Raw genomic sequence first — 12,631 nt, forward strand, 5'->3', positions numbered from 1 at the left:
CGCTGGAACTGTACAGCCGCGGTGGGCCAATCACCGCGCCCTGCGCCTGACACCCGCCCACCGCTCCACTCGGAACCGCCCTGCCCTCCTTACGTAACGCTCCCCTGCAGCTTTTGGGGATTGGCAGGAGGACGAACATTAGAGTCACGCGGCAGCTCCGTGATCGTGGCTGAGCGGCACGCTATTGGCTGGCTCGGCAAAGCCAATAAGAATTGAGCTGTTAAGATTCAAACCGAGGGGGGCGCGGAAGTAGACGGTTAGTTCGCTTCTTGCTGCCCTTTCTAGTGCTTCGTCTGTCTATCGCCGCTTCTGTCGCCGTCTATCTCGCCATGGCCAACAAGCAGATCTACTACTCTGACAAGTACTTTGACGAGCAATACGAGTACCGGTATGAAGCTGTGAGAAAGCGTGAGAGGGCCATCTGGAGGGTTTGGGGAAGTGGAAGTTTGGATCGGGGCCGCTTCAGCAGTGTTGTGCACTTGGGGCTTATGCGAGGCCTTCAGGGAGTAAGGTCCACTAGTAGCATGGCTGGCTTCGTGGGCCGGAGAGGCTTAAAGCCTGCGGGGAGGAGTTGTGCTTCGCTTCACAGTGGGCTTTTGCGTAGCTTTCGACGCGTTGGGGGGGAGGGGCGGGGAACGTGCTGGTCTCGGCTGGCGCTTTCATGGCCACAGTTGTGTGAGCCGGCTCTGCCAGTCCCCGCCCGCGAGCGCTGAGGACAGTAGTTGGGGCGGACAGCAAGCAACTGTGGTAGAGGTGGGCTTGGGCAGCACTGCCGGCTACTCCGCTAATGAGGCCCGGGTGGGTGGCCTCCTTCCACCGCCCCTCTAATGGCGCCAGCGCTGACTGCGTCGGCCTGGGAGAGGAGCGTCGGGGCCGTCTGGCGTGCGGCGGGTGCTGCCGTCTCGCTTGCTCGGCTGCCGTCAGCTGCTGGAGCGAGGAACTCCAAACCCTTGTGTACAGAATGCTTTACACGGGTAAGAGTACTAGCGCAGCTGGAGCTCTGAATGTGGATGAAAGATGAATTTTTATTAACGCATTAGTTTCCAAAGCAGCTCCTAAGGCCATGTGAAAATGTAGTAATAATAAATAAGGTTCGTAAAAGCCTTCGAAGTAGTGCTCTTTCTGCTAGTTTTCAAAATTCTAGGTAATAACTGATGCTGTTGCAGGTTCAGTTCTGTAACGTTACTTGAATGCACTACTATAAATCACGGGGCTTTTAACTGTGAGAGAGATTCAAGTGTCCCTTTGAGCACCCGACTCGTTAAAATTTCAAAACCAAGACTTGAATGCTTTGCATTTAAGTGGTAAAAGAACTTGCAAGTGTGAAGAGCAGGCTGTTTCTCTTCTGATAGACCAGGATTTTAAGTGTTAATATTCTTTCTAAACCATCATTATAGGTTCTGCAGAAAAAACGTTGTTGGCTACAAAATGCCAACAAGAGTGACTTAATCGTTCTAAAAGTCCAAAGTTCTTTTTCAAATACCTGATATAATGGCTGGTTGCGAAAACACTTTTGTACAACTAACATGATTAGAGCACATGGGAAAATTAAGCTCTTCTAGAAAGCAGGTTGACTATTTCAATACACAGCTGCATTACAGTGGTTTAATGGACAAAGTGATTTTTAAACAGTCAGATTAGTGGTATCAGCACCCTAGGCAAATTTTGCAGAGTATGTAGTGTGTTTTTAATAATTAAACCTCCACAGACATGTGACGCTGCCAAAGGAACTTTCAAAGCAAGTGCCAAAATCCCATCTAATGTCTGAAGAGGAGTGGAGACGACTTGGTGTTCAGCAGAGTCTTGGCTGGGTTCACTATATGATCCATGAGCCAGGTAAGCATATCTGAACATAATTAGATGGAAAAAAAGTAAAATACCAAAAGCCTGTTGCTCAGCTGAAGTGTATAGTGCATTACTGCTTATGATGTGGAACCCATCTGAAGTTCACTACTCAAATTTTCAGACTTGATGTTTTGCCTCCTTGCTATTTCAATCATTGTCCACAAAGGCAGCATAGTAACCTTCACATCTTTGCAGCCTTGTCCTTGGTATATGTGATACATGAGTAGACAAAGCATGTCAGTCTGGGAACTGTGCCAAACTCTGCTTATAGAAGTAGGCTTCTTGTGAGCTCTGGTGTAGGTAATACTAGTATCTCAGTGACTGAGCCAAACTTTATGTAGCAGCATACCTTTAAATCATCTATTTTTTTTTCTACAAAAACTTAATAGACCCCCATGTAGACAAGGTGCTATATTGATGCTTTAAAGTTCAGTTTGAGCTCTATCTATACACTCTACTAAAAGCAGCACTTAAAACTACTCTTTAAATTAATGGAGGGTAAAGCTCTGAAAACAGTACCAACTAGGATGTGCTGAAAACCGTCATTCAAGGTAACTTACCATTGATAGGCCTGACTAAAAAAGTATCTGGTGGTAGATGATTTGCAGCAGCATGGAGTTCCAAGATTTTGAAGAAACAGGTATAAAAATTAACCTTCCAGTGTTTTGTTTTTCTTTTGACTCTTCAGGCTGTTTTGGAGGACTTCACAATTAAGTCAGAGAAATAATAATGTAAGCTGCTGAATGCAGTGGGGTCTTGATTGTTGACACCATGATGCTCAAACACTAACAAGGACAGCATCATTAGATTGTTAATTTGTTACAACAGTAGCCTGATGTAGAGAGAATTAGTACCAATATTATCTAAAAGTAGTTCGCTTTTTTCCCCAGTATTTCCTCCCTGTAAGTATCTTAAGCTCATGGCACTGCTATAATTTGGTATAAGACTTTCAAAGGCACTTGTTTGACTGTTCTGAGGTTACTGCAAAGTTGGTATATTAATACTACATCTGGGACCGTATTTGTGGCCTTTTTAATCTCATTCTTCGACAGGAAGCTTCAACTATTGTTCAAGAGTTCTTAAATCCCTGTAATCAAGACTTGGGAGACTGACAGTTTGTTCAATTTCTTTCCACAGAACCGCATATTCTTCTCTTCAGAAGACCTCTTCCGAAGGATGTGCAGAAATGATCCTTTGTCTCTAAGCGTCTTAATCTGGAACCATGTACATGAGTGTATATATGTTGGTAGTATTCAGTGAATACTTTAAAATGTACAAAACAGACATCCATACCTGTGCATGAGCTGTATTATTCACAGCAACAAAGCTCAGTCAAATGCAATTCTAAGCAGGCTGCTATGGTGTTCAAAGGATGAAATTATCCTCTTTACTATTGATTTCTTTTTTTACTTCAATGTTACTGAAGCTTACTTATGTTCTGACTGCTTCATTGCTTGTTATGTGTCTTCAATATCTTTTGCACTCTGCTTTTCTGAAGTTTTAGCTTGTTCAGATGCAATAGCTCACCTCTTTAGTAGTAGCCATGAAGAAATAAACTGCAATGTTCTATCAAACCTAAATATGTAGTAGTCAAATTCACTAGACCAAACCATTTTTGCCTCACATGCTTCACAAACAAATGGACTTAGTCACCCTATTCTGTTTCAAGTTATTTTACCTTACAGGCTGAAGTTCCTAACCCTGATTTCAACTGAGAAATGCAGGCAAACTGAAAAACATCTACATGTACATTTACATGTAGTAAAAACAAGCTGCTAAAGTACATGTGTGTAATGTCTGCTTGTGATTAGGTCATTACAATGACATAAGTAACTGACCTGCCCAACTTGAGGAAAATAACCTTCATTGCTCTTCTAAAACTTCTGGAGATGTCTCTTAGTGCTGGTCTGATGGTCTGTAATAGGCACAAATGCTGAGGTGTCAGACTTTCTGCCCCGTTGGGTGCCTGCTTGTCGCGCAGTGCCCCATTCAAAATCTGTAAGGATCTCGTTGAGCTGAAGCCATGAGCTTTTCAGAGCTGTGCCACTGGTGGTGCTTAAAGGGGTTTATGTGCTACCATCTGCAAGTGCCTTTTTTTTGTTCTCGTGCCCTTTCCATTGGGGGACGATGATGTGCGCGTCCCGGAAGGCCGGCTTGGTTGGGATCAAGCCCTGCGTGCTTTGTACGTCTCTCAGCTGCTCAGCAGATCACGCGCGGCAGACGCAATGGCGCGCTCACTGACGCCTCTGGCTAGCAGACGTTACTGCTCAGATCCCGCCCCGACCTCGGGCCGGAACGGGGATCGGAAGGTATCCGCCGCTGCCCGGCGTTGACGTCATCGTAGCGCGCCGCGGCGCCAGGCGCGGGGAGTGGGAAGCGGCTGCGCTGGAGGCGGGGGTCGCGGGTCGTCTAGGCCATGTCCGCGGAAGGATGGTCGGGCTCGGGCCGAGGCGGTGAGGTAAGGGCGTCAGAGGGCCTCTCATAATTCCTAGCTTCCTCTCCAACTTCGCCCCACCTGTTGCATAACGGCGGTGCAAAGCCGCTGCCCGGCGTGGGAGGCGCGTGTAGCCTGCCCCGCTACGCAGCGCCTCGGGGCCCGCGGCGAGCTGCCTTTATCGCTCGCGGCGGCCGGAAGCCAGGCCCCTCGCAGGCAGACCGGGCTCTCCGCGACCCACCGGCCTTCGCGGGGCGGGACGGGTCTCTCGCACCGCACCTTGAGTCAACTTCTAGTTCAGAACAGGAGGCGAGGGGCAGCGTAGGTTGGTGCGCGGTGAGGCACGTTGTACCATCAGGAGAGGGAACCCCAGATGGCGCCTTTAGTGGTCTTAAGTAGGAAAGCCACAACTCAGTTCAGGGATTGGATACTCTGCTTCAAGAACAGGTAGAAAACCCAGTTGCTTTAAAGGTGGATGCACAAGTTCAAGCAGCGACTTTGCATTGCACACGGATTTGCATCCCCGTCAGACTCAGAGGCCTTAAAAGTTAATAATTATCTAGAAATCACAGTTCCTTCCTATGGTACACAACGATGTGTTTAGTAAGGTGTTCTCAATAATTATTCCGGAATGCTTTATGTTAATTATCTCCAAGTGTATACTTTTTGTAGTTACTATTGTACTTTGCCATGTCACTTTTAAGAAGAGTGTACATTTAGGCATTTGTAATTTGGACTGTCAGAAGTACTTCAGTGTTTATGATATGAGTGACTGCTGAGCTGCTGGAAGATGCATGGTGTCCAGTTTACATGCTCAAACACTAAAATTACTGTTCAACTCTTTTAAAAAGCCTTCTGTCATTCAGTTATTGAAGTTCAGTTATTGAAATTGGCTTTGACAAGTGGAGGAAAAAAATATCTTAGTTTTCATGTAGTGTCACTTACCCCAGAATACACAATCAGCTATAGCATGTATTAGGGTAAGTAAAGCTGTGTAACACTGTAAAGGCAATAAATACCTTGAGTCATATTTTGGTGCCCTTCCATGTATACATATGCACTTTAAGTCAGTGGCAATTCAGAACAAAAGGAAATTTTGTCTTAATAGATTTGAGTTGTGTGAGAAATGTGAAGACTATATAGTTGAGTGTTCATTTCAGGCAGACATACAAACATACACAGAACCATTGATTTTACAGTGGAGTTAAGATGCATTGTGAGCTTTAGCTTATATTGTTCAAATCTGAAGTGAAAATTCACATATTAGCGTTTACCGCATCATAAGCAAGTATCTGTCCTTTCGATAACTGACCTTTGTATTTCGTAAGAAATGTGGGTGTTAACAGAAATAACTTTCCAGAGTAATTGCATTTCTCTTAGAATTTCTTAAATTTGCTTCTCTGTCTTGCTCTGTTTCCTTCTGCTGAGTTTTACTGTTTCGCATGTTTTGTCAGAAGAAAGGAAACTAACACTTGCATATGACAGTTAAGGTCAGAAGGATGAGTATTTTTCAAGTTGTCAGCAGAAAGTCAAACCAATTGTTCCAAAACATCTACAGCCTCTGCATTCTCAGAAAAGCGATTTTACTAAGAGTGCTAGAGGTTTCCAGAAGACTAGTAGAATCATAGAATTGTTAGGGTTGGAAGGGACCTCATGGATCATCCAGTTTCAACTCCCCTGCCATGGGCAAGGACACCTCACACTAGATCACCTTGCTCAGGGCCACATCCAGCCTGGCCTTAAAAATCTCCAGGGATGAGGCTTCTGCCACCTCCCTGGGCAGCCTGTTCCATCATTTCACTAGCCTCGTGGTGAAGATCTTCCTAATGTCCAATCTGAATCTACCAATTTCCTGGTTTGTTCCATTCCCCCTAGTCCTATCATTACTTGACACCCTAAAAAGTCCCTCCCCAGATTTCTTATAGGTCCCCTTAAGATGCTGGAAGGCCACACTAAGGTCTTCTCAGAGCCTTCTCTTCCTCACACTGAATATCCCCAACTCTCTTAGTCTGTCCTCATAGGAGAGGTGCTCCAGCCCTCTGATCATCCTTCTGGGCACCTTACAGCACATCCAGATCCTTGCTGTAATAGGGGCACCAGAACTGAGCACAGTACTGCAGGCGGGGTCTCATCAGAGCAGAGTAGTGGGGGAGAGTCACCTCCCTCAACCTGCTGGCTATGCTTCTCTTGATGCAGCACAGGATGTGATTTGCTTTCTGGACTGCAAGTGCACACTGCCGGCTCATGTTGAGCTTCTCATCCACCAGCACCCCCAAGTTCTTTTCTTCAGGGCTGCTCTCAAGCCACTTACTGCCCAGCCTGTATCAGTGCTTGGGATTGCCCTGACACAGATGCAGGACCCTGCACTTGGTCTTGTTGAAACTCATGAGGCTGTCATGGGCTCACCTCTCCAGCCTGTCAAGGTCCGTCCTGGATGTCATCCCCATGCAGGATGTCTGCTAAACCACAGAGCTTGGTGTCATCAGCAAACCTGCTACGGGTGCACTCAATGCCACTGTCCATGTCACCAACAAATATTAAACAAGACTGGTCCCAGTACTGATCTCTGAGGGACTGTGCTTGTCACTGACTGCCACTTGGACATGGTCCATCCATCAAATCCATGCTGCACCAGCTTGGAGACCAGAATGCGGTGTGGGACAATGTTGGAGGCTTTGCTCAGGTCCAGGTAAATGACATCAGTTGCTTGGCCTTCATCTGTTAATGTTGTGACCTTGTCCTAGAAGGCCACCAGGTTTGTCAGGCAGAATTTGCCCTTGGTGAAGCTGTGCTGGTTGTACCCAATCATCTCTTTGTTATTCTTCTGCCTCAGCAGTGCCTCCAGGAGGATCTGCTCCATGATCTTACCAGGCATAGAAGTGAGACTGACTGGCCTGTGGTTCCCTGGGTCATCCTTTTTTCCCTGTTTGAAAATGGGGTTATGTTTTCCCTTTTCCAGTCAGTGGGGACCTCCCCAGACTGCCATGACTTTTGGAATATAATAGAGAGCAGTTTAGCAACCTCATCTGCCAGTTCCCTCAGCACCTGGGGGGGGTGCCTCCTATCAGGTCCCACGGACTTGAACACTTTCAGGTTCTTCAGATGGTCACGAACCTGATCTTCACTCACAATGGGCAGTTCCTTCTTCCACTCTCTGACATTACCTTCCATTATTCTGGGGGTGCAGCTGGAGCCCTTGCCAGTGAAGACCGAGGTAAAGAAGTCACTGAGAACCTCCATGTCACTTTGTCAGCAGCTCACCTGTTTCCTTTCTGAGGGAGCCCACACCTTCCCTAGTCTTCTTTTTCGTATTAGTATACCTATAGAAACTTTTACTGTTCCCCTTGATCTCCCTGGCTAGATTTAATTCTAACTGAGCTTTAGCTTTTCTAACCAGGTCTCTTGCTGCTCAGGCAGCTTCCTTATATGTCCCCCATTCCAGCTGTCCTTTCTTCCACTCCTTGTAGAGTTTCTTCCTGTGTGCCAGCATGTTCAGGAGCTCCTTGCTCATCCAGGCAGGTCTCCTAGCATTCTTTCCTGCTTTCCTCGTTGTGTGCTCCTGGGCACAAAGAAGGTGATCCTTGAACACTGACCAGCTGTCCTGGGCCCCTCTTCCCTCTAGGGCTTTGTCCCACCATACTTTGGCCAGCAGATCCCTAAAGTGATCAAAGTCTGCATGCGTAGAGTCCAGGCTTGTAAGCTTGGGCTGTGTCCTCCTAGTTGCCCAGAGGACCTTAAATTCTATTGCTTCATGGTCTCTGTGGCCAAGCTTGTCCCTGAGCCTCACACTGGTGACCAGCCCTTCCCTATTGGTGAGAAGAAGGTCCAGCACAGCACCTTTTTCGTTGGTTCCTTTTCCATTAGGAGGAGGAAGTTGTCATCTGTGCACTCCAGGAACATCCTGGAATGCTGGTACCTAGCTGTGCTGTCCCTTCAGCAGATGGGTGGCTGAAATCCCCCATGAGGACCAGGGCTTGTGAATGTGAGGCCACTTCTATTTGCCTGTGGAGTGCCTCATCTGCTTGGTTCTGCTGGTCAGGTGGCCTGTAGCAGACCCCTACAGTAACATCACCTTCCCCTGTCTTCCCTTTAATTTTCACCCATATGGTCTCAACCAGCTCATCATCCTTGCCCAGGTGAAGCTCCACCGATTCCAGCTGGTGACTGATGTAGAGAGCAACACCTTCTCCACTCCTATCCTGCTTGTCCTTCCTAAAGAGCTTGTACCCATCTATCCCTACATTCCAGTCATGGGAATCATCCCACCAATTTTCAGTAGTAGCCACCGCTATGTCATAGCATTCCAGCAGCACAGTGGCCCTTAATTCATCCTGTTTGTTGCCCAAGCTGTGTGCATTTGCATAGAGGCTCTATAACATCCTTTACCTGGCCACCAGGGCAACAGCAGACCCCTCTATGAAGTGGGTCCAGTCTGCATATCAGGCCCTTTGCTCCCATCAGCGGAGAGTCACCCACAACAGTGACCCTTTGATTTTTCTTTTCAGGGTCAGTTTTTATGGCTGCCCTGAGGCAGGTTGGCATTAGTGGCACTTCTGGCCTTTGTGAGCCCTCATCTTTGCTCACAACCAGTTCCTCCTGCAGAGCATCATACCTGTTCTGCAAGGACACTGTGGCTGGTGTGCTTCTTACAGTAGCACATTTGCTCCATCTGTACCATTTGTTTTGTTGGGTAGTAGTTCCCAGTGACCCTGCACATGCGAGTTACTACTGGAAGACTGGGGGGCTTGCTGATGAGGGGATATCGAATCCTCTGCTCTACTAAGAGTCAACTCTTGTTCTGTATTTGTAAAGATCGGTTTGTGAAAGTTAGTAATCCCTGAAAAAAAATGGTGAGCTTACTGAAAAAAGGATTGGTAACATTTGAGCAAGCAAGAAAAAAGCCTAGATAGTAGGGTAGGAAATAATCGAGTCTTGTAAGAATCTTGTGATGTTACCTAGTTCTCTAGTTGCTTCTCAGAACTCTAAGCATTAATTGGATTAACTTTGAAATTTCTGTGAAGTTATTCATGTGTCCTAACAAATTCAGTTAAAGTCTCAGCAAACACATTCCTTGTAGGCCTATATTTGGTCATGTAGGAAATGTCATTATTTTCAACCCATTTAGATTTGTAATAGAAATTTAATGTTGAGGTGAGTATGGTCTCATCTGTATGCTAGAAAAAAATAGAGTATTATCATTAATTCAATTACCCTTTGGGAGAACAGACAAACAACAAAAATCCACCCCTTCCCCCCAAAAAAATCCCAAAACCCAAATGAAACCAAACCATCAGACTGGAAGGAGCTATATTCTGATGAATATGGCTGAGAGTGAGCCATTGCTGGTTTGACTTTCATTTGTTAGTTTTCTTCTCTGTAAACTATGATTGTTTTGACTACAGTCAAAATTGCTACAGACAATGAGAAACCTGTTATCTGAGGTTTCTTTGTTTGATGGTAAAGCTTGACAAAGTTTCTTTGTTTTTCGTTGTGTACCCATTGGCCACTAATCACAACTTTTTAGGTTGAAATTTCCTTCCTCTGTAATCAAATTTGGACCTTGGCATATACTTTCTGCACAAAGTTTAGGAGGAAATTGTAAGGGAACTTCAAATCCACATGTGAAAGAAGGCGGCAGGCCACAGACAATGCTGTGTTTACGTAAACTGTGATGGTTAAATGCAGATCAGTTAACAGTTACCTTGTAATTCTGTGTTTCATTCATGTCTTAAAACCCATAATATGCTATACTTCTACTTGTTACTATGGCATTTAAAGACAGAATTTACTCTTTAATGTTTGTGGTTTTGCAGTTAAATATGTAGTGCTTGCCATGTAGTTATGTTGTGCTTTCAGTTTGTTTCACAAGAAAAAGCCTGCTGAAAGTAAGTATGAAGAATCTTGATAACCTTAACCAGGAATGAGGACTACAACTGCAAAGCATTCTAGCTTTGGGATTTAGAAACAGGTAACACTGTGGTTTTCAGTATTTGTTAAACTACATATTATCCCCAAACAAAATTAATTCTTTTTAAAAGCAGCATATAGTAGTCAATACTTAATTGCGCTAACATGGAATAGTGGTTTTTTGAAACAGAGCTTTTAAACAAATTCTTCAGCCAAGGAATGATATATTTATCTAGGCAGCAAGTATATGCTGAAGATCTGCCCTGGGATGACTTCTCATCTCTTTCTCAATGTCCGTTGCATAGTGTTCTCAGAGATCCTGCCTTCCCTGAATACTACAGCTGCTCTTACTCACCTGATGTTGTTTTGAATGTATATCCAGTAGATGTCTCACAATACCATTCTCACTACTCACCCCATTGTAATGGTTCAGGAATAGTCAGTGAATCTGCTGAGCAAATGTATCCAATCAAACAAGAAAGTAAGAATCTTTCAAAGGTGAGCAAATAACTGGGTGTTTTTAAAAATCAAATTAGATTCTCATTCTCGATTGGTCTTTCTAAATGTTTGGTTATTTTGTTTTTTAACAGGAATAATTACTCTCTGTTCTTGTGGTTACTATCAGTGCCATTTAAAGGGGGTAGTAATAATGTGCTCAACTTCAGATTTTTAAAATGTTACAGAAATCTACAGCTCAAATAATACAGTTTTTCAAGCTGTCTTTTTGGAAGAGGCCATTCATTTGTGAACTATGCTGTAGTTTTTCACTATTTGGGCTTAAGGGGAGGAGTGATAGGCTTTTGGGGTTTTTTGAGCACAGTGGCAGTTCCATGGATCTGAGTTAAGAGAAACCTGGTGTGTGTGATCAGGAGTCCAGGCCTGTCATGAAGGGATTTCCAAGCTCTCCCACAGGTAGAAAAGAATCCACAGTAGAGTAGGAATTAGTGTTGGTATGGAGAGGGAAGAGAGGTTTGTGTTAGAAATGTTCTTTTTCAGTCAAAACCAAACCACATGTTCTGTAAGTATGTCGTTCTTTGAGTGTGCCTGCTTGGGGATAAATTTCCTGAAACTTGGATAACATTTTCAATCAGAAAATAGATACAGTCCTCAAAACATAAAAATTGGGGCAGGGGGAATAGTAGTATAAACCCATTTCCTTCTGTTGTGCGACATTGTATCGCTTTGATTTGTAAGGCTTTTGTTGGCTCAAGTAATCTGTTCTCCAGTCACATCCTCCTGGTGGACTTTACTTCCTAGGCAGAGACCTCATGACTTCACTGTGTAGAGAATAGAATAGAATTAGCCAGCTTGGAAAAGGCCTTCGAGATCATCAAGTCCAAGAGAGGCCTGTACAGAAGAAGTTGTAAGATCTAAGTCCTAGGCATGCATTACTGGACATAAGATTCAGAGATTAGAGACCTAAAATTAGTAGTTTTCTTGCTGAGAATAAAACTAGACACTGAAGCTGTCTGGGAAGATTATCTCAGTGTTGGCAGAGGTGATGCAATATTAAAAAGCTTAGTTTAGCTTCTGTGAGGAATTCTGTAATCTTTGCAGAGGCTTGGGCTGAGCGGTGTAACTGGTTGACTCTTTTTGTGGCTGTTTTCTGTCTGTTTTATGTGTGAGCGTTGCATTAATACAATCACATATCCTAAAGCTTTACCCGTTTGGTTTTGGGAGTTAGGAAATGCCTTATCCCCTTACCCAAGAAAATAATGTTGCTTTGAATTTTGTTCAACATCCTATAATGAGAAAAAGATAAGCCAATTACCTGCGTTCATACTTTGTGTGGATGCAAGCTGAGCGCTTGTTCTTAGCCTGATTTACTGATTCCTGAGCCCAGCTCTGCCAGACTGTGTTTTTTGTGAGAATCAGAAGGCTTTTAGGACCTCACAGTATGGGTGAATGTGTTTCCTTTACTGGGATCATACAGATGTATCTTTTCTAATTTCTTTGTGTGCTCCATGCATTTTGAGTGCTGTGACATCAGACTTTCCTGGTTTTCTGCATAATACATAGATTAGGCAAAAGATTGAAATGCTTTTATAAGCTTTTAGTCCTATTGTAGAAGTTCAGTTTTAGACAATAAGAATGGATGATTTAGGACCATTTAACAAGGTAGATAAATAACAAATCTCTAACCAGCTGTTTGTGGTTTTATTTGTTACTTGTGGTTATGGTATACTAACTTTATGTTGCATTGACTTGATGGTTAGGCTCAAGATGCAGAGGTAGATAATTGTAACTATAGGTAGACCTGATCACTTTGCAAAGTAAAAGTAAAATTAATACGTCACAAATACTTGCAGCAGAGATCAAAAGACGGTGAGAAAAAAACGGACAGCAAAAGGTGTGGTGGAGATGACTCTTCTGTCAGAGTTATGAACAGGACTTCGTTCCAGACCTCGTGCAGCAGAGATTTTGTGAAGCCAGGTACAAACATGG

At 44.3% G+C, this 12,631-nt stretch overlaps 2 protein-coding genes across 2 annotated transcripts in view; both read left to right on the forward strand.

The window, feature by feature from the left end:
• Positions 1-329: 329 nt before the first annotated feature.
• CKS2 (CDC28 protein kinase regulatory subunit 2) lies at positions 330-3,225 on the forward strand. Its single transcript, XM_009901471.2, has 3 exons — positions 330-388; positions 1,709-1,836; positions 2,983-3,225. The coding sequence occupies exons 1-3, from the start codon at positions 330-332 to the stop codon at positions 3,033-3,035; spliced, it is 240 nt and encodes a 79-aa protein (XP_009899773.1). The 3' UTR covers positions 3,036-3,225.
• Positions 3,226-10,389: 7,164 nt separating this feature from the next.
• SECISBP2 (SECIS binding protein 2) overlaps positions 10,390-12,631 on the forward strand; it is a 29,699-nt gene continuing 27,457 nt past the window's right edge. The window contains exons 1-2 of the mRNA XM_054178776.1: positions 10,390-10,684; positions 12,496-12,619. Coding sequence (XP_054034751.1) covers positions 10,406-10,684; positions 12,496-12,619 — 403 coding nt within the window. The 5' untranslated portion in view covers positions 10,390-10,405. The remainder of the gene's footprint in view (positions 10,685-12,495; positions 12,620-12,631) is intronic.

This window comes from Dryobates pubescens, chromosome Z, assembly GCF_014839835.1.
Source record: "Dryobates pubescens isolate bDryPub1 chromosome Z, bDryPub1.pri, whole genome shotgun sequence".
NCBI classification, from domain to species: domain Eukaryota; kingdom Metazoa; phylum Chordata; class Aves; order Piciformes; family Picidae; genus Dryobates; species Dryobates pubescens.